Here is a 24,427-nt window from a genome sequence, read left to right on the forward strand (position 1 = left end):
CAGCTCTGCACCCATACAGCTAAATTGCTATTTAGGCTATGTTAAAGTACATAATGAAAGATATGTAATTATCTAATAGTAAAATTAATTTTTTTATATAAACCTAGTACTTTAACCGAAGCTCCACCTCCTGATCCTACAGCTCTTTTTCTGCTACATCAGATTACACTGAAAGTGACCCACTTAGCCAGCAGAGACCTGAGGGACCTTATGCACATGTACAAACTGAACAAAACCAGCTAATTATCTCTTTTCTTCTACAGTGTTACATGGTGTCTGGGATTTTGCAGAACACATGAAATAAATTACATATTGTATTTCAAATGAATGAGCTTGCTATGAAAAATATGGTTTTATATGAGTAACTTAATTACATAGCTAAGACTTTCACTTGCTTGTCAGCTAAAATTTTGAAATTCACGGGTTGCTCTAGTTTGTTTTGGGTAGGTGATAATAACCCCACCCACTTTTGGCCGATGGCTGTATACCAGTTGTTGGCAGCAGCTTTGATTTTGGAGTTCTTAACTTTTCTGGTGGCTTTTCATCACAATTGGTGAAGTATTATTGTTTGTTAGCATAATTCAGATAGCTGTATTTTCTCTCTTGAGACCTTATTTTTACTGACTTACAAGTTTTTCCCTATTTTGACCACTTTATTGACTGTGTCAGACTCAGGTTTGTCTTGCTTTAGGCATCATAGCAAAGGCTGCAATACCCAACTAACTAAAGAATCATATAACTTGCACACGATGTGCTCAGATTGCGCAGACAGGTGTGTTCTTTTGACTTAAGATGTCAGGAATGTTCTGACTTAGATAGTAAGAGATGGATGACTAAAATTCCATTTAAAGAAATTGGCTAGAGATAGGAAAAGAAAGGCAATTCCTAGGGCAGAGACTAGTAAATCAGTAGCTAGCCAGGAATCTTCTGATGTTAGATCTGACTTTTATGCTCCTATTATTTCGATGGCCCCGTACTCCGTTCTCTAACTCCCATCATCTCCTTTACCTGGCTCCCATACTTATGATCCCAACCTTGTTCCTAGTTTTGAAGCGAAGATTGACAAGCAGTTCACTTTACTGGTAGAGCCTATGGAACAGCTTGGCTCATCAGTCAAAGTCCCAGTGGACAGTAAGAATATGTTGGAGTGCCCCATAGCGCAGAGTGCTAGTGAAGCATTGGTGGAGGAGGTGGTTGCTCATCCCACCGATTCTCATAGGTGAAGGTCCCTGGCATACTCCCCTAAACCTGGGAGGAGTCAAACTGGTAGCCCAAGGGAAGTTGGGCTCTGCCCATGGTCAGTCTCCCCCTCGGTTCAACCTGTTGATGTATCCCAGGTTGCAACCAAGAGCCATTGGAAAGGTCTCTCTTTGGATGTGCAAGGTTTGTCGTTGAGCTCAAGGGATTCGTCCCCCAAGTGCCAGTGGTGCTTTGTGGACAAGTCTCACCCATTTTGAAGACATGCAGTTGATGTGTTGCTCCCTTCTTCAGTGCCTTACAAAAAGTTTAAGGATCCTGAGTGTCCATCTTGCAGTCAGTAGGACAATCTGTAGCATTTTTCTTCAGACCACCTCTTGGATGATGATGTACCCTTGGTGCCAAAATCTCACAAACGTTCCTCCAGGATTTTTGCTTCTTCGGAACCTTGTCAAGCTCCCGAGCATCCTACAGTACCTTTGGAGCATCCAGTTTTTCTAGAATGCTCAGAAGCATACATACTTTCAGTAGCACCTGAGCTTCCAGTAGTGCCCAAGTGCCCGGTAGTGCCTGAACATCCCATGGGAGTTTTGACGTGCTTATTGATGTCTGAGTGCCCAGATGTTGCACCTGAGCTAGTAGTGCTCTCAGGGCATTCATGGACGTCTGCTCCCATTTCTCCTTTGGTTCATGCTTCATCTTTGCTATTGTTGGTGTTGCAGATTTGCCTAGAGATGTCTTCTCTTGTACAGGCACCTGCTGATGTGGATCCTTCTGTTGATCCCATTCAGAGTAAGCTAGACAACATTTTGAGCTTACTCAACAAGGCTCCTTCTGCTCCTCAGGGGCCTGCAGATGAACTTTGTCTCTGGTCTCTTCTGATGAAGAAGTCTCTATTGAGAATGCTGCTAGCCACCTTCTCAGGCTTCTTTTTGCCAGCAGCTCCATCTTTGCCTGCATCAACCTTTTTCATGGGCACGCAACCCTCCGCCCCACCAGGTTAACTAAAATGGTACTCATCTTCAGCAAAGAAGGCTCTCAATTAAGTGGATGGATGGTTCACAGAGAAGAGGGAACAAGGTGGAACTGCCTTCAGTTTTTCCCCTTCTAGGTTATCTATGAGAAGATACCTCTCATATGCTATTGAGAAGCGCCTTCCCTTGGAGTTTCTGCCTCCTCCCAGGAGAACTTCTTGGTATTGGTAGATTCAACCCAGAGATCTGCCTTTACTTCAGTGAAGGTCATGTTTTCTGGATCAGAATTGGTGCACCTTTTGACAAACCTCTTTAAAGTGTTTGAAGTGATGACATTCTTAGATGGGGCTGTTGGTGCCATGGTGTGCAAGATTAAGGACTGTCCCGTGTTACCCGACGATTACCCTTCAGATTGGCTTGGAGTACTTTCTTGTATTGACAAGGGAATCAGGGATACCTTTACTGGAGGTGGCCTCCCTTTATGCTTTATGGATCCTGAAAAAAGAACTCTGGTGCTCATTTACAACCAAGAGTGTTACTCCATAGAGATCAGTTCTTCTGTACTCTCTCTTAGATTTATGTTAACTTTTCCCCCAAGCTACGGTTCCAACTATCATTTTTTATCTTCAAAAGAAGAGTACTCGGGATTTGTTGATCCAGTTGTCCACGTGCCCTAGAGAGGCTCCTTCTGTTAGTTCCTGACAGCTTCTGCCAGCACAGATGCAGCCCATTTGGAGTAGGAAAAGGACCTACTTTAGACCTAGAGGAAACATCCGTTTTGTTCATGAAACTTACCTGTCAGATATATATATAGCTGTATTCTCTGAAGTCCGACAGAATTTCTAAAAACTTACGACACACGTAGTGGGAGTAGGGTGGTTAGTACCCATTCCCGCCGCTGGGAGGCGGGTATCAGGAACCATTCCCATTTTCTATCAGATTTCTTCTGTCGCCGGTGTTGTAAACACTGTTTACATCACCTCCGCCTCAGGATTTTGGAAAACTGTTCTTGCTTAAGTATCCTCTTGACTTTTTGGGTTTTTTGATATTGGATCGATAGCTTGACATACGTGACTTTGGATTGTTTAGATTTTGGCTTGGTTTTTTCCTTGAATAAGATGTCTGGGTCTAGTTCGGCTAGCGCCAGGGTGTGCATGAGGGATGAATGTAAGGTGAGGCTACCAAGGCTTTGTTGATCCTCACCAGTATGTAAAGGTTGTTAGGGGACAAGTGTTTGTATGTATGATTTTGTTCTCTTGCACTGGAATGCGAAAAGTTTGATCGTCTACAATTGGAAGACGTATGAATCCTACGTTATAAATGAGAGCGTGACAGGATCAGGAGGTCTTCCTCCAGGAGTAAATCGGGGTAGCAGACAGGGTATTAATGTATCCCCTTCTAAACCCTCCTGTAGAGTTTGTAACTCCTAACCCGTAGTGTTGCCTTCGGGCCCTCAAGTGGTGTCTGCGGAGGGTAATGCCCTTTCGCTTATTCTGGATTCTTTGAAAACACTCGAATCCAAAGTGCTTGCTCTTGAAAATAGGCAAAGTGCTAAGTGCAGTGATAGTGCCCCTAGTGAAGTGGAGGGGGCGTCAGATCGGCCCTATAGCACCTCTAGGCTGGGACCTCTGCCGGACTCCCAGGACTCAGGGAGAGGGCATGTCGAAGGCCGAAGGAGGGTTACGGGGATCCCCCACCAATCTGACGTCCCTTCAGCAGCTCCTGTAGACGCTTCCCAGGCTGCTAAGGAGCGTGCTCGAGCACGCCTCCTTAAGGATTGTTTTTCGTCCTCCGACGCGTCCTTCCCGCGCAAGGGGTGGAAATCTCGTCCGGATTCGCGGCCTCTGAAGAGGACCTTTCAAGATCAAGACGCTTCACGTCTAGCTTTGTCTAATTGGCGGTCTTCTCCGGAAAGCGTAGCTTTTCCTCCCCAGAAGAAAACTAGGACGTCATCTGACGATGACGCCTTTGAGCGCCCCAGTCGCTCTAGAGCCAGGGCTTTTCCTGTGAGAAGGAAGAAGGAGTCCCCTCGCCCCTCGCCTTCTCACAGGCACAGCTCTTCTCTTCGCAAGGAGACTTCTCAGACCGAAGTGATACGCGCTATGCAACGTCAACTGGATGCCTTGCTTAAGCAGAGGGAGACGGTTCCTCGTCGCAGGAAGGGACGACAGACGCCGTCAAAAGGACCAGACAGTCTCCTCCGCCTTCTCCTCGTTCTACCCGTCTCCGGTTGTTTCGCCCTCTAGACTTCGTTCTTCTTTGGAGAGAGAGAGAGGTCTCATCGCGCTCCCCTCTCTTCTCGGCGAGATGACGATCGGCATTCCGATCTCGACGCTTTTGTGGACGACGAAGTTGAGCCTATGGGACGGACTTCAGTACGTTTGGATCCTCGTAGTAAAGAAAAAGCGTCTTCCTTTTCTGCTCCTCGTAGACCTGCTCATGTCGACGATCAGCGTGACGCTCGTCAGTTTGCAATTCCGGTATCTTTGCGGGACGTTCGTAAGGACACTTTGCGTGACGTTCGGAGGGACGCTTCGCTCGACGCTTGTTTGGATGCTTCGCTGGACGCTCGCATGGACGCTCCTCTGGACGCTCCTCTGGACGCTAGTAGAGGAGTTCGTAAAAGCGCTTTGGACGCGAACGTGGAAGTTCGCTCTCACTCGGATGCTTTTCCCGAGTCTATTGCTACGCTTCACGTCTACGTGCAACATCACGTTCACCTCAAGCTTTGGTTGATCCTGTGACTGTGAAGGATTCTGGTTCGGATCCGCTCCCCACTTCTTCTCGACATCGCTCAGATATGAGACTCGGAGCGAAGGGTCTTTTGCCTCTTCCTTCGGGGTTTCACTCTGGTAAGGAAGAAGGAGAGTTAAGCTGCTCTTCGGAAGAGGTTGAAGGAGATCAACCTTCGACGTCTGCTTCTTCGGACTACCAAGTCTTAGCTCGGCTTCTCCGTGATTCATTCGGGGATACCTTCCTTCCTTCTGCTCCGCCACATCCTCCCTCGCAGTTTTCTTCGTCGAAAGCAAGCAAAGCACCTGGTTTTGTTAAGATGAAGACTTCGCTATCGACCAAGAGGGCTTTCCGTAAGGTTAATACCTGGATGGAATCTAGGAAGACGCAAGGAAGGACCACTTTCGCCCTGCCTCCGTCTAGGCTTAGCGGTAAGGCAGGGATGTGGTACGAAACGTGAGGAGTTGGGACTGAAAGTTCCTACTTCGGCGCAAGGAGATTTCGCCAGTGTTGTGGATGCCTCTAGGAGATCTCTCTTAGCTTCAGTGAAGGTTTCGTGGACGACGTCTGAACTGGATCATCTTTGAAGGCCTTTTCAGGTCCTTGGAAGTATTCAACTTCTTAGACTGGTGTCTGGGAGTGTTAGACAACCAGTCTCGTAAGCCAGATTCAATTAGCCTCGGGGAGCTGTCCAGTGTGTTGTCATGCATGGACAAGGCCGTCAGAGATGGCTTGGAGGAGTTAGCCTCTCATTTTTCGGCAGGTGTTTTAAAGAAGAGATCGCTTTATTGCAATTTTTCTGCTAAGTCTGTCTCTCCCGCACAGAGGGCAGAGCTTTTGTTTGCGCCTTTTTCGAGCCATCTCTTCCCCCAGGCTATGGTGAAGGATCTGGCAGTAAGCCTTCAAGAGAAAGCCACTCAAGACCTTTTGGCTCAGTCGTCGCGACGTCCTACGGGGCCTTCCACGTCTTCAGGAGCCCAATCTAGTAGAAAGCAGAAGCCCTTTCGTGGAGGAACTTAAGCTAGATCTTCACCCCGAGGAAGAAGTCTTCCTAGAGGTAGAGCCCCAGCTAAGTCTAGGGGCAAAGAAAAGTGAGAGATCCGTCCTTCAGTCACCGGTAGGAGCCAGGCTGCAGTTGTTTGGAGAAGCCTGGAGAGAGAGAGAGGCAGACACCTGTCTCTCAACATCATAGAGAAGGGGTACAAAATCCCTTTCGTAAAGCCGACCCCCGCTGACTTCACTCCCAAGGACTTGTCCCACGTCGTATCCTCGAGAAAAGCGGAAGATACTCTTCGACCTGCTCGAGCAGATGCTCGAGAAGCGAGCAGTGGAACAGGTCTTAGACCTGGCAACGCCAGGATTTTACAACAGATTGTTTCTTGTACCGAAACAATCAGGAGGGTGGCGGCCGGTCTTGGACGTAAGTCGTCTGAACTTTTATAGAGAAGCAGAGGTTCAAGACTGGAGACACCTCAGTCAGTTCTGGGGCCTTAAGACCTGGAGATTGGATGGTATCACTCGACCTTCAGGACGCCTACTTTCACGTCCCGATACATCCCCAATCTATGAAGTACCTTCGGTTCGTCCTGAAAGAAAAGGTCTTTCAGTTCAGGGCTCTTTGTTTCGGACTGAGTACGGCCCCATTTGTCTTCACCATCTTAATAAAGAATGTGGCGAGGTGGCTCCATCTTCCAAACATCAGGATCTCGCTCTATCTGGAACGACTGGGCTCATACGAGCCTCTTCGCAGACCCGGTGCCTGAAGGACCTGCATACGACTCTGTCTTTAGCTGCGTCCCTGGGACTTCTGGTGAACTTCAAAAGTCACATCTGAAACCCCAACACAGTCCATCGTGTATCTGGGGATTCAGATGGATTCAGTGGCTTTTCGGGCTTTTCCGTCCCAGGAATGTCAGCAACAAGGCATAGAAAAAGTGTCAGCCTTTCTAGGGAAGGATTCATGCTCGGTGAGGGAATGGATGAGTCTGCTGGGGACCATTTCCTCGCTGGAGAAGTTTGTTTCCCTGGGGAGGCTACACCTTCGACCTCTTCAGTTCTTCCTGTCGGACATTGGACAGAGAAGGGACAACCTCGAAATGACTTTGATCATCTCAGAAGAGGTAAAGAGCCATCTAAGATGGTGGCTCGATCCGTTGAAAGCTGTCAGAGGGCATATCCCTCAAGCTTCGGACCCCGACCTAGTGTTGTTCTCCGACGCGTCATCCACGGGATGGGGAGCAACACTAGGGGGTGGGGGGGAAAGAAGTGTCAGGCACCTGGAGGGGAACAGGTAGCCTGGCATATCAACTTCAAAGAGCTTGGCAGCCGTTCAGTTAGCGCTCCGGTTCTTCCAAGACAAAGTCTCCCGTCGCGTAGTCCAAGTCAACTCGGACAACACCACAGCCCTGTTATACTTGAAGAAACAAGGAGGGACGCACTCTCGCTCCCTGTTCGCTCTAGCGAAAGAGATTCTGCTTTCGGCGAAGGAGAGAGAAATCACGATCTTGACAAGGTTCATTGCTGGAGTCGAGAACGTCCGTGCGGATCTACTCAGTCGACAAGGACAGTTGCTGCCGACAGAGTGGAACCTCCATCAGAAACGTATGCCAGGAGCTGTGGGGTCTTTGGGGATGTCCCTTGGTGGACGTTTTTGCAACCTCAAGAACGACGAGACTTCCTCTTTACTGCTCCCCGGTTCTCGATCCGGGAGCAGTAGCAGTAGACGCCCTTTTATGGGATTGGACGGGTCTAGATCTCTACGCATTTCCCCCCTTCAAGATTCAAGATCCTGGGGGAAGTGATGAGAAAGTTTGCAGCTTCGGAAGGGACGAAGTTAACGTTAATCGCCCCCTTTTGGCCCGCAGCGGACTGGTTCACAGAGGTGATGTCATTCCTGGTAGATTTTCCGAGATCTCTTCCGTTAAGGAGAGATCTACTCAAACAGCCCCACTTCGAGAGGTACCACAAAAAACCTCTCCGCTCTGAGTCTGACTGCGTTCAGACTATCCAGAAGCTGGCCAGAGCGAGAGGTTTTTCGAGACAGGTGGCTAAAGCTATCGCCACCGCGAGGAGACCATCATCAATTGCGGTTTACCAATCGAAGTGGGCAGCTTTTAGGAGCTAGTGTAAGAAGAAAGGAGTTTCCTCTACCACGACCTCTGTGAGCCAGATCGCCAACTTCCTACTTTTTCTCAGACGAGATTTGAAGCTTACAGTGTCGACCATTAAGGGCTACAGAAGTGTTTTTGTTATGTGGTTTTTCGTCATAGAGGTCTAGACCTAGCCAATAACAAAGATCTCCATGATCTTTTGAGATCTTTTGAGACCACCAAGGTACCTCTTCCTAAGTTGCCTTCTTGGAACTTAGACGTGGTCCTAAAGTTTTTAATGTCAAGTCGCTTTGAACCTCTTCACACTGCGTCTTTGCGAGACTTGACGAAGAAGACTGTATTCCTAACTGCTCTGGCGACGGCGAAGAGAGTTAGCGAGATACAAGCTATTAGTAAGCACGTCGGCTTCAAAGGGCATAATGCGGTCTGCTCTTTGGCAATGACGTTTCTGGCTAAGAATGAGAACCCCTCCAACCCTTGGCCTAAGGAGTTTGAGATCAAGGGTATGGCGGAGATCATTGGTCAAGAGCCAGAAAGAGTCCTGTGTCCTGTCAGGGCTCTAAGAGAATACCTTCGAAGAACAAGAAATTGTAGAGGTTGTGCGGAGAACTTATGGTGTTCGGTTAAGAGACCAGATATGCCCATGTCCAAGAATGCACTGGCATTCTTTTTAAGGAACACCATAAAGGAGGCGCACTCTTCTTGCAACGACAATGATTTTGGACTGTTGAGAGTGAACACTCACGAAGTGAGGGCTATTTCGACCTCGATAGCCTTCCAGAAAAATATGGCCCTCAAAGATATTTTGAGTGCCACGTTTTGGAGGAGTAACTCGGTGTTCGCCTCGCAGTACCTACGGGAGGTGAGAACGACGTACGAAAATTGTTACTCTCTTGGGCCATACGTCGCCGCAGACACTATTTTGGGGGCAGGAGGTAGCACTCATCCTTTCCCATAGAAAAGGGTAGGTGAGTTTTTTAATATTTGTGTTGTTTATGGTTGTAGGGTCGGCCGCCGAATGCGGACTTCCCTTCTATTAGCCTTTTTATGTGGGAGTATGTGTTAGGCTAACTTAGGTGGTGGTTTTGCCTCGTTGCCCTCGGAAGTATGGTCATGGTCTAGTCACATTGTGGTCACGTCCCCGTTGACAGATCATCTAGAGCGCACCAACTACACAGGTTACCTTGTTGGTAACTCTAGTGAAGAAGATGCAGGCTTGGGTGACAGTAATCACGAAGTCAGCTATGCTAACAGGTAAGGAACCAAGATGTCAATCATCTACATGTATATGTTTCCTAAAATCCTTTTCTGTCTCTCCCACCGCCAAAGGTGGGATTCAGCTATATATATATATATCTGACAGGTAAGTTTCATGAACAAAATGATATTGTTAAGATACAATAAAGTTTGTTCATACTTACCTGGCAGATATATATATAGCTGTATTCTCTGAAGTCCGACAGAATTTCTAAAAACTTACGACACACGTAGTGGGAGTAGGGTGGTTAGTACCCATTCCCGCCGCTGGGAGGCGGGCATCAGGAACCATTCCCATTTTCTATCAGATTTCTATCTCCACTGTCTCCTGAGGGGAGGTGGGTGGGTACTTAAAATATATATATCTGCCAGGTAAGTATGAACAAACTTTATTGTATCTTAACAATATCATTTCTCATCATGTCCTATTAAGAAGTCCTTCTCAAGATCGTCCTCTCACAAGTGAGGCACTCATCCTCCATACTCAATTTGGAGCCAGACTCCTTTTATTTTGGGAGCATTGGAAGGAGAAGGGCGCAGAGCCTTGGATCATCAGTGTCCTGAAAGAGGTTTATGACATCCCCGTTATGAAGAAACCTCCCTTAGTCAACACACCTGTTATATTGATTGCTCACTCCACAGACTCAAAGAGGAAGGGCCTATGGAGGTAGTAGAGGACATTTATTCTCCAAAATTTTACAAGTACATGTTTGGTGTTCCCAAGGCATCAGGGCTGGAGGCCTGTTCTCAATGTCAGTACCCTGAATGTCTTCATTCAGAAGACAAAATTCATGCAGATGAACCAACCATTCCTGACATCCATTCACCAGAGAGATTGGATGACATCCATCGATATGCAGAGCAACTACTTCCACTTTCCGAGCTATCCGGGCTCAAGGGAGTTCCTCAGGTTTGCCTTCGAAGGCAGGGTCTTTCAGTTTCACGCCCTGTGTTTCGGGCTCTCAATAGCTCCCAAAGTTTTCACCATACGGCTCCCCTTGCAAAGTGGCTTCATCTAATCAGAATCAAGATTTCCATTTACATACCTCGATGATTGGCTTCTTCAGGATCAATTGAAAGCACAGTGTATGGAGGACCTTTGAAAAACCCTTCTTTTAGCTCAGGACTTAGGCCTTCTCATTAATATGTACACAAAAATCCCAACTGACTTCCTCTCAGAGGATTCATTATTTAGTGATGATGATAGACTCAATTTTTGGGCTTTTCCATCCCTGAAAAGAATAGGCATGCCTGAAGACAGTTAACAAGATTCTGACTCTCGACATGCTCAGCTAACAGATGGATGAGTCTTCTGGGCACTCTGTCGTCTACAGAACAGTTTTTCTCCCCAGGCAGGCTCCATTTGAGACCCCTGCAGTATTTTTTAAGGGTCAGTTGGGACAGAAAGAGCCTCCTGGACTCGTTCATGTTTTCTGTTACTCTGGAGATAAAGGAAGATCTTCTGTGGTTGAACTCCAAAAGAAGATTGTCAGAAAGAAAGTCCTTCCTTCCTTGGAACCGCAGCCTAGACCTCTTGAGATGCATCAGTTCCAGGCTGGGGAGCTCCTCTGGGGAGCAAGGAAATCTCAGGAACATGGTTCCGGGAGCAAAGATCCTGGTGTATAAATGTCAAGAGTTGAAGGCAGTACAATTAGGCCTTCAATTCTTCCCTACCAAAGTGTACAACAAGACAGTAAGAAAAAAAAAAAAAAAAACAACACACACACACACAAGGGGGAACTCACTCTTTTCCCCTGTACAAGGCAGTGAAGACCACCTCCTCTGATCGGACCAGAATTGCACTCAAATTGTCTTGCTTTGTTCAAGGGAAGATAAATTGAGGTGCCAGAAACAGGTTCTCTCCATGGAATGGACCCTAGATTCTCAGGTCTGCCTAGATTTTTGGAGGCTTAGGGGAATACGGATGGTGGATTTGTTCACCTCCTCCAGAAACCATCATCTTCCTCCATTCTGTCGCCAGTCCCAGATCCTATAGGTTGGGTATAGATGCAATGTTGCAGGACTGGTCAAGCAAAGATCTGTATGCCTTTCCCCCGTTCAGCAAGGTGAGGCAAATGAATCAACAAATTTCAAACTATTTTGGCTGTCGATTTCCAGACCTTGACCTGTTGGTGGATTCTCCGAGGCTGCTTCCTCAAAAACCACAGCTACTTAGATAACCACACTTCAGATGTTTTTATCTGGCCCTGACAGGTTACAAATTGTCAAGAGATTGCTCAGAAAGGCTATTCAAGAACAGCTTCAGAAGCTATTGCCAAATGTAGAAGACAATCTTCTGACAAAGTATATCAGACCAAATGGATGATCTTTAGTGCCTTGATGTAGAAGGTACTATATCTCATCTACTCTGGTCCCCCCATATTCGCGGGGGATGCGTACCAGACCCCCTCTGTGAATAGTTAGAACCCATGAATAGTTGGAACCCCTAAAATAAGCTTAAAATGGCCTATTTTGTTAGTTAAAATTCAAGAAAAACCCACCAAAAATGTTTATACCTGGCTTTTTAAATAGTTTTCTCACAAAAAGTGCATTTTATGATGAAGTTGATAAAAAACAGGAATTTGTAGATATTTCTCATAAAAAAATACCATGATTACATGAATTTCCCACGAATAATGGGTGGATATGTTCCAGAGAGAAATCTGAATGCGTGAGTCCGCAAATCTTGAGAACGCGAATATGGGGGCCCACTGTATGGTACAAATAGCAGATTTTTTGCTATACATATTTAAGAACATCTAGAAACCTGTCCACCTCCATGTTCAAGGGTTATAGAGCCATGGATTGGTCCTTTAATCCACTGTTTCTCAACCTTTTTCTGGTGGTGGCCCCCTTCAATCCAGTGCAAGTTGTTGTGGCCCCTCCATGCCAACTCTGAGTTCTTACCCCCCCCCCCCCCACACACACACACCCGCCTTCCGTCCATCACCTTAATACGCCTAGGGAAGGTACTATAGAGATTAAGTTAATTTCACTCGGGCCCTTGTGTAAATTCATTAGAATATAAGACCGGTGTTAAATTAATCACTGAGCGTTTGATTTCTGCATGACCCACAGTAACTTAAGAAACCCATGCGACCCAGGTCGGGGTCATAATTTTAATCAAGATTTGTCAGACCTCATTAAGCCCTTTAACACTTCCAAACAAAAGGAGGTGCCTGTTTTCTTCTGGAGTTTAGATGTGGTTTTAAAATGGTTGTCTGGACCTCGTTTGCAAGACCTGACTTAAAAAGCCCTTTTTCTGGTTTCCTTAGTGTTACGAAACGCGAGGTCCGATATAGGTTCAATAATATAATAAACGAAAAGAATTCAACACCAACAGTTGAAACTAAGGATACGAATATAGAGAGAAACACAAACAGAACAAAGGTTTATTTACAAGCTTACTAACAAAGGTAAATGCAGAATGGTTTCTCCTATTTACATAAAAAAAAGTAAAATCTTACAATGCGTGAACTGGGGAAACAGTGAGGTAATGAAAATACTTGCTGGTCAGTTTTGCAGCTGTTGAAAATCAATGCTCAAAGCGATGGCTTCACAAAGAAGAACTAGAACTTCGGACGTCTTCATGACTCCGTACTGCAGAGAGCAACGTCTATTCTTGATACTCTAAGGGCTGGTTACTCTTCAAAACCACTTGTGAGACATTTCTTCTCTAAAGGGTTGCTCAATCGTCTGAATATCTCCCTTTGCGACTACGGACGACTTGACTTGACTCTGACCACTTTCTCGAGCGCCTTCTCCCTCTCTTATCCTTCGTCAGTTCCTTCTTCTCTTATCTCTCTCCGATGATCTCTCACTGATGACCTGATCTCTCACTGATGATCTCTTCTCTCACTGATGGTCTCTGCTCTCTCCTACTTCGTCAGTCGTATATATACGGCGACCTGGGGGCGGGGCCTACGGGGGCGGAGCATGAACGTCACAGACTCCCAAGATGACAGGAAATTTTTAGAAGGATCTAGACGAAATGTTGCATCATAATATGTAGTGTTCCTCACAACATGTCGGCGCCTGTTGAGTTCCAAACCCCACTTGACAATCCTAGAACAATCATGAGAACAGGCGCCTCCAACACGTGCGCAAATGCCCCTTTACTGCAGACCTTCTCGAAGAAGATGCATTTTCCTTTCCTTTAATTTATCATCCTTTGCCATAAAGCGATTACCATGACACTTAGTTACAGCAAAATGGGTCAGAAAAGTTCATGCCTTGGACAAGGAAGTGGGCTTCTCCCAAGGGAATGCAGTATGCTCTTATTCCCCGGGATTCTTGGCCAAGAATGAGTCTTCTGCTCAGCCCTGGTCTTGTTCTTTTTTTATTAATAGCCCGACTGATATACTGGGTCGAAATGATGAAGAGAGAGTTTTATGTCCTGTGAGGTCTTTGAAGTATTACCTTCACAGAACTAAAGGTATTTGTGGTCCGTCAGGCAGTCTATGGCGTTCAGTTAAAAACCCTTCATGACCTCTAAGAATGCCCTGGCATTCTTTCTCAGGGACCTTATCCTGGAAGCTCACTCTGTAGTTGAAAAAGACTTTTTCTTATTTGTAATGTCAAAGCTCATGAAATAAGAACTGTTGCCACTTTGTTGGCATTCAGATGCATATTATCTCTGTCTTCAATTTTACAAAAGATTTTTGGAAATGATAGTCAGTTTTTGCATCCTTTTACTTACCTGAGATTGAAACTATATATGATAAGTGCAGTACCTTGGGTCTGTCTTTATCAGCTGGTGTGGTGTTGGGAAAGGAAGCATAAGAAGCACCACTTCCTTACTTTTAATCTTCGCCTTGTCATAAGGTGTTGAGTCACTTACAGCTTGGAGGTACGAGGTGCCTGGAGTACTCTCCATTTCTTTTTATGGTAGAGTGGTGGATGTGTTTTTGTTTTTGGGTATAGGTGACTGTGTCTTTTCTGGTTGTATTGTGGCACTGTGCCCTGGGCAGAGGCAACTTGTTTTGTCTTTGTTAGCCATTGGAATTGTCCTTCACTGTAGAGTACTCACTGAAGTAGTAGGTGTTTCATGGCTATATCACTACGCCACTACGTGATAGAATGAGCACCAACTAGAGGCAGTCTCTGCCTGCAGCAGTGCTCTTATCAGGTAAGGAAACAACAAACATTGTATTAATGTTGGCAATCTCCTAGTATGTATTCTCAAATTCTTTACCATTCCTAATGTTTTTGGGTAGATATGTCCATATATGTATCCAACCTCCGATCAGTGTGGCAATCAGCTATGTAATTACTGGGTAAGTTACTTGTATAAATATGACATTTTTATGATAAAATAAAGTTTTTTATACTATACATACCCAGTAATTAATTATATGATTGGAGCCTTCCCTCCGTCCCCTTCCATGGGCATTAGGGGCATAAACAGACTTGCGTTTTTTTGCCAAGTTGTTCCTCTCTTTCCGCCTTTAATTACTGGGTAAGTATACAATATATTTTATCATAAAGATGTCATTGTTGTTGATAAAAAATTTTTAACACTTTAAGTACAGTATTTTGATGAATTTTTGCTTAGTTAATCCCTTTATGAATGTTTGTTATATAGTTTATATGACCTAACAATAAATATTTTTTTTATTAAGATTTACAGAATCATGTGGGGGTTACCCATTCTTGTATGCTGACACCTTCATGACCAGAGAAGAATTTGAGAAAATGTTTGACTTGACTGCTTATGAAAATGTACGCCAAAAATATCATGCTGTGGGAGCCTTTCCTCATCTACATGACAAGGTAATGATAACATTTTGGGCATATCAGGCAATGCCTGTAGTACATTGTGTATTAATGTTGTGTATTCATTGTAAGAGCCATTAATAGTCAGTTTTTTTTATTGATCAGAAAGAATTTATAGATTAACAATCTAAAGTACATAAAACCAGACCACCAAGCAATTTTATGCTACTATAGGGCTGGACTGAAGAATTGTTTTATTGAATTAGATTATGAATATGATTATTGGTTTAACTGAGTCATGTTTGAGAACCGTTGTGTGCTGATCCAAAGATTTGTTCATCATTGAGGTGAATGTTGGAGCAAGGCAAAGTTGTGGGTGTTGGACAGTGTGTTGAGAGGAAAATAAAAGACCAAAAGTTCTGCAACTGCAAGCTGAAGGGATGTTGCAAAGAACCTATGCTAAATGTTTACAGTTTGCAAAATGGCAGCTAAAAATTGCAGCAAGACAATTCAAGAATTTAGACACTCAGGCTATAGGAGATCCAGGGGGAATCAGTAAAAGTTGAAAGTAGAAAACAATGCAATTGGGCACTATAAAGGGATGCATACATTGTACCATGCAGAATGATGTAGGCAGAAATGTTAAGGATGGATTTAAGCGACGCTTTCGAGAATTTGATTTTGTAACACTGATACTTCAGTGATACAAGTGACTTAAAAATCTTACTTATATCCGTTTGTCCTAGTCACTAATTTTCCTTGCTTTCCATTAATTTCTTCTCTCCTGTCAATAAAAGGCTTTACTAATTTCCCTTTTTTAGGTTATATAACTTGCTCTCTCACTCTCTCTTTCTCTCTTCCTTATAGGAAGCAGTAGGATGTCTCTCATTTCCTTTTTGTTATGAATCGTAACAATTTTCTTTCCCATTTTTATTTGTTTAATTTAAGTGCAGATGCAGCAAGATACCCTACCAAACAATAAATGTGTTTACAATAAAAAAGAATGCCATTATTAACTCAAGAGTTGCTAAAACGTTACCACAAACCTTAGTTTCTAAAGCAATATATCACTAATGTAAAATATTTCTCTGGAAGTGCAATTAATGCAGTGTTGATTAATAAATCTGAAAGTACCTCAGACATTTCACTCACAAATTCCACAGATCAGTTCCGCTTAAATACAAGAAATCACAAATCACAATGACAGAGACAACCTGACAGATTGCTCCTAGCCTATTTTCAGTTAGTTATTAAGTTCTAATAGAACATGTGTTGGTTTCTCTCATTTGATTGGCATTATGCTTTGTTTGCAAATGACAAATAGCAGATAAAACGGTAGCCTGTGTTTGTTACCATATACCTATGGTACAGCATATGTGAATATGAATTTTTTTTTAATGATGTTGTAGCATTCATTTAATATTCCTAACTACTATATTTCTATAATATTCAGTGCTTTACTTAGGTTTGTTTGCATATAAAAACAAGTAGCTAATGAGTGTTACCAACAGGTAAGGAACATTAGTTGGTGAAAACTAAGGAAATAAAACGAGCATTAGTCTGCTGGATGTTTTATAGAATTTTAGGAGTTACTGACATTTCAGGTACTTAAATAATATTCAACAGAACTTTGGTACATCTAGTATCTATCCAGTCTTCTAGTGTTGCCAGATAAAGCAACATCATAGACTTCAAGAATCATTACATTTGGTTTGCACATGAAGTTGCAACATATAATTTATTACATAAAAATGTGTTGTTCACACGAGAACAAATCTTCGGTCTTAACAATAGGATAATGTAAGAATCATTACATTTGGTTTGCACATAAAGTGGCAAAATATAATTTATTACATAAAAATGTGTTGTTCACACGTGAACAAATCTTCGGTCTTAACAATAGGATAATGTCTAGCGCCTAGCTGGATCTGGTTAAAATGCAGATGAAAGCAAGGAATATTGTGAGATCGGGCAATGCGTGTGTATATTGGGTGAAGAGTGGTCAAGGACCACTCACCCATCAGTCTTTTCTTAACTGCCTGGACGAGAGTAGTGGTTGACCTCTCTTGGCCTTTACCCGGGTCATTGCCCCTTTCGCTTATGTTTTAGTGTGTGTGCTATTATTATGGCTTCTTCTGCTCCATCTCAGCCTCGTCAGTGTGTGTGCCCCGGAACTCCAGGTCTTCTGTGTACTCGTTTTTTGGCTTCGGCTGCGACCGACCCCCACATCACTTGTAGTAGGTGTCACTAACGTTTGTACAATAATGAATTCCTGTACAGAATGCCGTGCATGGTCTAGAGAGCAGTGGAAGTTATTTTAAGGTTAGAGGGAGCATCGTAGGGTTTCTACTCTTCCTTCGTGGGAGGGTTTTTCTTCTCCTTTTCCTGATGCTTCATCTCCTGCGGCTGTCACACCCCATACTAGTGTTGTGCCTTTGTCCCCTTCCTTTTCTTCCATCAATTCATCGTTGGAAGTATCAGGAGGCCCTCAGGCTGATTTATGTAATGTCGCCCCTTCTTCTTCAGGAGTTAATTTGATTCCCGAGAGGGAGGAGCCTTTTTCATCATTGTCTTTTATTTCAGAGTCAGAGGCGTCCAAAATGGCGGTGCTCTTGGGTATGCTTGGGCTACGGGCTCCACCGTCCTTGGAGGGTTTGGTGATGCACTTCATGGATGCTCGCTACCCCCCTCCTCATGCTGTCCAGGCCCTCCCCCCCCTCCTGGCCTCGTATTCGTGGGTAGCTGAGGTTAGCCATTTTGTTTTGCTCAGCCAGTGACGATTGCCGCTTCTTCGAGTTAGAGGGAAGCCGTGGTGTCAGCCCTGCTAGTGATGTCATGGGGTCAGTCATTTTGTATCCCTCCACCAGTGGGGTCTGTTGTCTCCAGTTGTCTCCACTGTGCTGCCTCGCTCATCTGTGTCGTCATCGTTTGCTGCCGTGATGTCATCTCTGCCATCCAGTTTGGTGCATGTACCTTCCGTGTTGTCGGACCCTTTTCTTGCTGATCCGTCTGAGGCTTTATGCCTGGTGGTTCTTAAGAGATTGGACTCTGTTTTAGAAGATAAGTTGGCTGCCATGTCAGCTGGGAGGACTGGAAGCAAGCGTGTTGCATTGCCCCTGCCTCCTGCGAAGAGATTGTGTAAGGAGCCAGTGCTGTCTTCTCCTCCCCCATCTCTGCATCGTCGTTGTATCAAGCGTTGGAAGGCTAAGGACTTTGCCCTTTCTTTGTCTACTAATGAGGAGCAGCATGCCCTTGTTCCTGAGAGTGTTGGTGTTTCAGAGTGATAGTGTATCTTCCCCTGTGCGATCTGCAGTGGCTGCTTCGTCCTCTGCATTGAGTCGCAAGCACGTTGCAACCTCCCTCGTTCGTGCCCATGTTACAGGTGCTCCCACTTCTCCTTCTCCAGGGCCTATTCATCACCGTAAAGATCTCAAGGCGCCTGTCAAGAGGTCAAAGGTGGTGAGCGCAGAGTTGGTACAGCAGGAGTGTTTGTCTGCCCCTCTCCCTGGTACTTCCAGGAGTTTGGCTCTGAGGGATTCTCATTCTATCTCGAGTATTCAGGATTCCTCACCAACACATGTTCATACGTCTGCCACGCCCGTGCCTGTTCGCAGCCATGTTAGAGGGTCATCTGTTGGGAGAGTGCGTAGTGATGTCCCTAGTGTTGTGGTTGGTTCATTGCGGGAGTTGGTGCTTGGATCCAGGCCAGACAGGTTAGTTGGTGTTTTGGGCTATTGGCTGCTGGTTCTTTTGTTAATTTAAATGAGGAAGGCACTTTAAATAAGCCTGCACATCCGTCTCGTCGTCGGTCTCCGTTGCCAGAGCAGGAGGAGTGAGACATGCAAGAGTTTTTGTGTTCCTTTACAGAAGTTGTCGATCTTATTCGTGTATTCAAAAACTTGGAGAGTAGGACTCAGGCTCGGTCATCTTACACTCCTTCCTGCTTGGAAGCCTTGCTGGGAGCTACGCAGGATCCCAAGTCATCGTTTTAACTTCCCTTGTCGGGGCACGTCCAGTCAGTCTTGCATAAGGTTAACGCCTCTGTTTCAGATTGGGACGGTTCGCTTCGCGCTAGGGGCTCTGCCAAACTGCTACCCCCGCCTCTCATGAGGCATAGGAACTACTATGCTACGAACTCTGCTTTTTTGATGTTGAGTCATCTTATCAGGACGTCATTCGTCCGAAGCCGAGATTGACTTTGGACCAGGTGAGGTCGGTGGCTCCATCCTTCTCCACTGGATGCCTCAGCGTGGGAGTCTGGCAGTCTCCATGTTGCATACGGTTTCTTGGCTGGACTTCTGGTCTACCGTCATTGGCAAGATAGCTTTTGACAGGTTCCCAGAGGGATTGGTGAGTGCTTCCTCTCTTGTCAGTTTGTTGCAGTCTGAAGGCAAGACATTTTTGTATCTGGCTCACCTCATTGTTAATTTATGGGCTAACCTTCTCCTGATTGGAAGAGATGCGGCTTTATCCAGAATGGAAAGATCAATTGACCCTGAGTCCTTGCTGGCATTGAGGAATGGAGATATGTTGGAATCACCATTTGTGTTCCCTTGGACCGAGCTGGATGATGTGATAGACCGGCGCCGCGCTGACACCAAGGACAGATTAGTGCACTAGGCTATGTCTCCTCCTCCTCCTCCTCCTCCTCCTCCTCCTCCTGGTAGAGCTCTCTGCCAGGTATATCCCAGGTAAATGGAATGTGGTCGCAGACAAACTCAGTCGTCGGATCAGATCCTCCTCCTCCTCCTCCTCCTCCTCCTCCTCCTCCTCCTCCTCCTCCTCCTCCTCCGCCCCCCTCCTACTCCTCCTCCTCCTCCTCCCCTCCCCTCCTCCTCCTCCTCCTCCTCCTCCTCCTCCTCCTCCTCCTCCTCCTCCTCCTCCTCCTGGTAGAGCTCTCTGCCAGGTATATCCCAGGGTATATCCCAGGTAAATGGAATGTGGTCGCAGACAAACTCAGTCGTCGGGATCAGATCCTAGGCACAGAGTGGTCCCTTCATCAGGTAGTAGCAGACAAGCTCTTCCAGGTTGGGGGAGACTTATGCTGGACCTTTTTGCGACTCGATTCAACAGGAAACTGGAGATATTCTGTTCAGTGGTTCCAGATCCTTTAGTGTTAGCAAAGGACGCATTCCAACATCCCTGGGATAACCTGGAGGCAGGCTGATGAGTTCGCATGGTCTCCGGATGTCTTTGGTAGCCCCTCTGTGGCCTCAGGCGGAATGGTTTCCACTGCTGTCGTTGTTGTCGGAGGTTCCGAGGGAAATTCCCCCTTGGTGGCATCTCCTTTGTTAGCCACATGCAGAAAGGTTCCACCAGTCAGTTGAATCCCTGTCTCTTCACGGTTGGAGGCTATCAAGTATCTCCTCTGAGCGAGAGGCTTTTCTTAGAGAACAGCAGAGCATATGTCCAGCAGTCTCAGAAGGTTGACCTCTACAGTTTACCAAGGCAAATGGGCGTTCTACTGTGAATGGTGTCGCAAATGGGGTTTTCCTCCATTTGCAACCTGTATTCAGTGCATAGCATACTTTTTAACCTTCCTCAGAGATGAGAAACGTTTGTCTGTTTCTGCCATTAGTGGCTACAGGGCGGCCCTGAGCTTAGTGTTATGCCTTAGAAGTATCGACATCTCATCCTGAGAACTTTCCTAGCTAGTTAAGGGGTTTGAGCAATCGAGTTCCCCTAGGGAGCTCAAGCCTCCAACGTGGGATGTTTCCTTGGTTCTGAGAAGCTTCACTAAGGGTCCATAAGAGCCTTTGCGTCACTCATCTGACAGGAACTTGACGCTCAAGGTGGTTTTCCTCCTGGCCTTGGCACTTTCGAAGAGAGTGGGAGAGCTGTACAGTCTAAGCTATGATGTGAAGCACACCAGGGGTTGGGGTCGGTGTCCTTCGAATTTGTCCCAGAATTCGTGGCCAAGACCCAGAATCCCTCTGTGCACGATGATAGGTTCACTTCCTTTTCCATTCCATCACTGAATGACTTAGCGGGTGGTGATGCTCAAGAGCTTTTGTTGTGCCCTGTCCAAGCCCTGCGTTGTTTTCTTAAAAGGACACGGCACCTTAGACCAGGCTGCCGCAGACTTTTTGTTAGCACAGGACGTACAAAGAAACAGGTGTCGAAGAACACTATCCCTTTTTGGATACGGGAAGCCATCAGACAGGCATACTTGTCTCTTGATGATCATTTACTACAGTAAGTTTTTGGTTTATGTCGTATTATGGTTAGTCCTCTCTCTCTCTCTCTCTCTCTCTCTCTCTCTCTCTCTCTCTCTCTCTCTGTATACAAACAGTAGTTTAAAGAGAAAACACAGAATGCATTTACGTATACTGTATTATTGATATAATCACCATAAAAATATTTAAAATCCATCCAAATTTCTTATGTAGGCAACTTAAAACCTCCAGGCTTCAGTATTGTAGCAGTTTTTATGGGACAACGCATAATCCTATCTCTCTCTCTCTCTCTCTCTCTCTCTCTATCTCAATGAAATATGAATTATGTATCACAAAATTATATGTATGAAATTAAAAATAACTCCATTAATAAATTAGTTTGTTATAACAACAAAATTATTTTCCTAAATAATTCTTTTGGTAATAGGCGTCATCAAAGCTACTGTGAATACATCCTGGTTTACAATATTCCATGATCAAAATCCACTATAACTGGTTCACTTAAGGTAGATTCTTGGGTGAGCTCTATGCCTACGAGACGTTTGTCTGGCGGCTGCTGATTGGCTGGGAACTGCCTACCAGCCAATCAGCGGCCGCCAAACAAACGCCTCGTAAGCAGAGGGCTCTTCCAAGAATCTACCTTAAGTGAACCAGCTATAGTCACTACACTAACGAATTGGCTAATGACCACTTTCTTGATCATATTCTTAGCTTTATACATCTATATTGTGTACTCTAGTAGGCAATGCTTTGATTTCAAAGTATTTTTTTTTTTTTACAAAATACATACATAACTATATAATTTCTTAACTAAAGGAATTTTCCAAAATTCCTATTTATTATTCTATTATATTTTTCCAGATTAAACCTGAGATTGATGTATTTGCAATTGGAAAGGAATACATAGACCCATTATAATTCAACAATGGTAGTATCATGTTAAGGTATGTAACACTTAAATCTTAGTGACTTAATTATTAGTGACAAGAATTTTAAATGCTGTAATATATTTTCAAGATTTAAAGTTCCTTACTTTGGCAATGGAATGTAAGCATGTATTGTAAGGTAATTATTGTAATTATTTTAACATTCATTTTCACTTGAAAGCGATAGCAGCACTACCAACAGCTATTCAAAATCAGGTTTGAACTAAGGAAAAACCTATTTTGGTAGTTGCTGTTAGCCTTTGTAGGAGTTACTCAGTCCCCCTAGGGTTCCATCAGACAGACCAACAATATCAAAGAATGCTCTCTTAGTTGTATTGGCCAGAATAGTGCCTTTCATCTGACAATGATAGAATATTAAAGGACTCAAGGCAAGAGGGCTCTTTCCCATGCCTGCAGCAACTGTATGGCTAGCATTTTCATAGCAAAAGACTTGCCACCGCCACTCTCATTGTGTGTGTGTGTGTACCCAGTTATTCCACTTGTTCTTCTGACAAATGTAGCAACAGTGTGCAGATTAGCTGAGATCCATACTATTCACCAGGTCTGTGAAAGAAAAAGTTACCAAAAATTCCCATGCCTTTTGGTCTGGGAAAGCAGATAGGATTAAGGACTCAGAACAGCGACCAAAAATAGGGTTTACCTTCATCAAACCTGATTTTGATAGTAGCTGCTGTTCATTCTCACAGGAGCATTCAAAAGAAATTGACAGGTGACAAAATGGCCTTGACCCTCATTATAAAATTCCATTGACCCAGAAGAAATATTGGTTCAAGGTAAAATCTTATAAGTAATTACTGATCTTTCATTCACGATACCCATTAAGGCTTAAAAGCCTGTATATGTGTTATTCAGCGTATGTGGTTCTTAAGTGACTTACCTAATTATGCCAGACTGGAATACAGAATTATTGTGCCTCCTTCTTGGCCATATCTCAGAATTACCATGGGATCAATTTGCTTGATGTCATGGCAGTAGTAGTAGAGGAACACTGCCTCAAATGGCCTCCAAAGACAGTGATGCACCCACTCCCTGGACATCATGAGACCCAGGTAGGGACTGGGGTTACGCCTTTGTAACTAGGAACACTAAAATAATTCTCAGCCCATGCAGAGAGAGTGGCTTGTTTCTGATAGGATGTAAGGAAAGGACCATCTGGGATGTTTACCATGACCTCTAGGTAAACCTCGAGAGTTTGGACTGGGCATATTATTTTATCTGCAATACTGAGTTCCTTTAGAAGAATAGGGAAACTCTTCTTCAAAGGGTCCTCATTGTTGGCCAGAAATGAGACCAGGAGGCAACAGTGACAGCTAGGTGTGTGGGTGATAATGCATTGTCCCCATCTAAGAGATAATCAGGGAGTCAAGAACACTGCCCTGTTGGGGCACATGAGTTGTAGTTGCACTAGGACTGCTGAGCTGAGATGACTGGGCCCAAAGAATCTTATTCAGGGACCTTGAAATGGGAAGTCTTGCAGAAGCCAGTCTTTGTGATGCAAAGGACCAGAGAAGGGGAATTTAAAATTTCTATGTACTACTACTTGAGTCTCAGATGGAGGCTAGATCTACCCGTGACATGAACTGTAACAGAATCAGGATTCACTGCAAATGCCTTAGGAAAAGCATGGAATGGGTCAGGAACCTCTGCAGGTCCTTCCTTATTCTGGTTTAGGCCTGGAAAGGAGGACAACTGATTGCAAAGGATATCCCAATAAAGTCCCAGCCACACAAAATCCCTATTGGATGGGAGTTGGGATGTATTCCAGTTTATCATGGAACCTCTTGATTTGAGTCTTTTGACTACCACTCCCAAATTTAGTAGGCACCCCTCTTCAGTGGCGCCCCTGATTAGCCAATCATCTAGGTAGGATACCAGTTGAATTCCTTTTTTATGAGTTCCTGGATAATTATTGCTGCTAATTTCATGAAGGGCATGACCTTCAATTTGCATCTACCCTTACTTATCTGGAAACCATGGTAGCCACAGTAAATGGGAACTTTCCCATTCAAAAGTGGTTTCCATTCCATTGTGAAATTGACAGATACTGAGATAGTGGAGATAAGTAACTATTTCTTACCCTTCCCAGTAACTGCAAAGTTCTTAAATTCTGCTTACACATGATTAATTGTTATAGAAATGAAAGGGCAGAAAGCTGGTGCCACTGAAAGGCGGGGATTGGTTCTCCAGGATTTTGGAGATACCATAATTTCCATTAAAATGGGAAAAGTCTCGCCTCAAGGACTTATTTTTTATTTTTATTTTTTTACTATAATACTAGCACAGAGGATGACTGTGTTCCCTCGTGGTTTCTGAAAGCC

At 44.7% G+C, this 24,427-nt stretch overlaps 1 protein-coding gene across 3 annotated transcripts in view; it reads left to right on the forward strand.

Moving 5' to 3' along the window:
* LOC135220839 (delta(24)-sterol reductase-like) overlaps positions 1–22,133 on the forward strand; it is a 242,130-nt gene extending 219,997 nt beyond the window's left edge. For all 3 annotated transcript variants that reach the window (XM_064258399.1, XM_064258398.1, XM_064258400.1), the window contains 2 exons: positions 14,893–15,043; positions 22,024–22,133. In XM_064258399.1, the coding sequence (XP_064114469.1) occupies positions 14,893–15,043; positions 22,024–22,080 (208 nt within the window). In that variant the 3' untranslated portion in view covers positions 22,081–22,133. The remainder of the gene's footprint in view (positions 1–14,892; positions 15,044–22,023) is intronic.
* The last annotated feature ends 2,294 nt before the right edge of the window (positions 22,134–24,427 follow it).

The sequence above is a fragment of the Macrobrachium nipponense genome, chromosome 2 (assembly GCF_015104395.2).
Source record: "Macrobrachium nipponense isolate FS-2020 chromosome 2, ASM1510439v2, whole genome shotgun sequence".
NCBI classification, from domain to species: Eukaryota; Metazoa; Arthropoda; class Malacostraca; order Decapoda; family Palaemonidae; genus Macrobrachium; species Macrobrachium nipponense.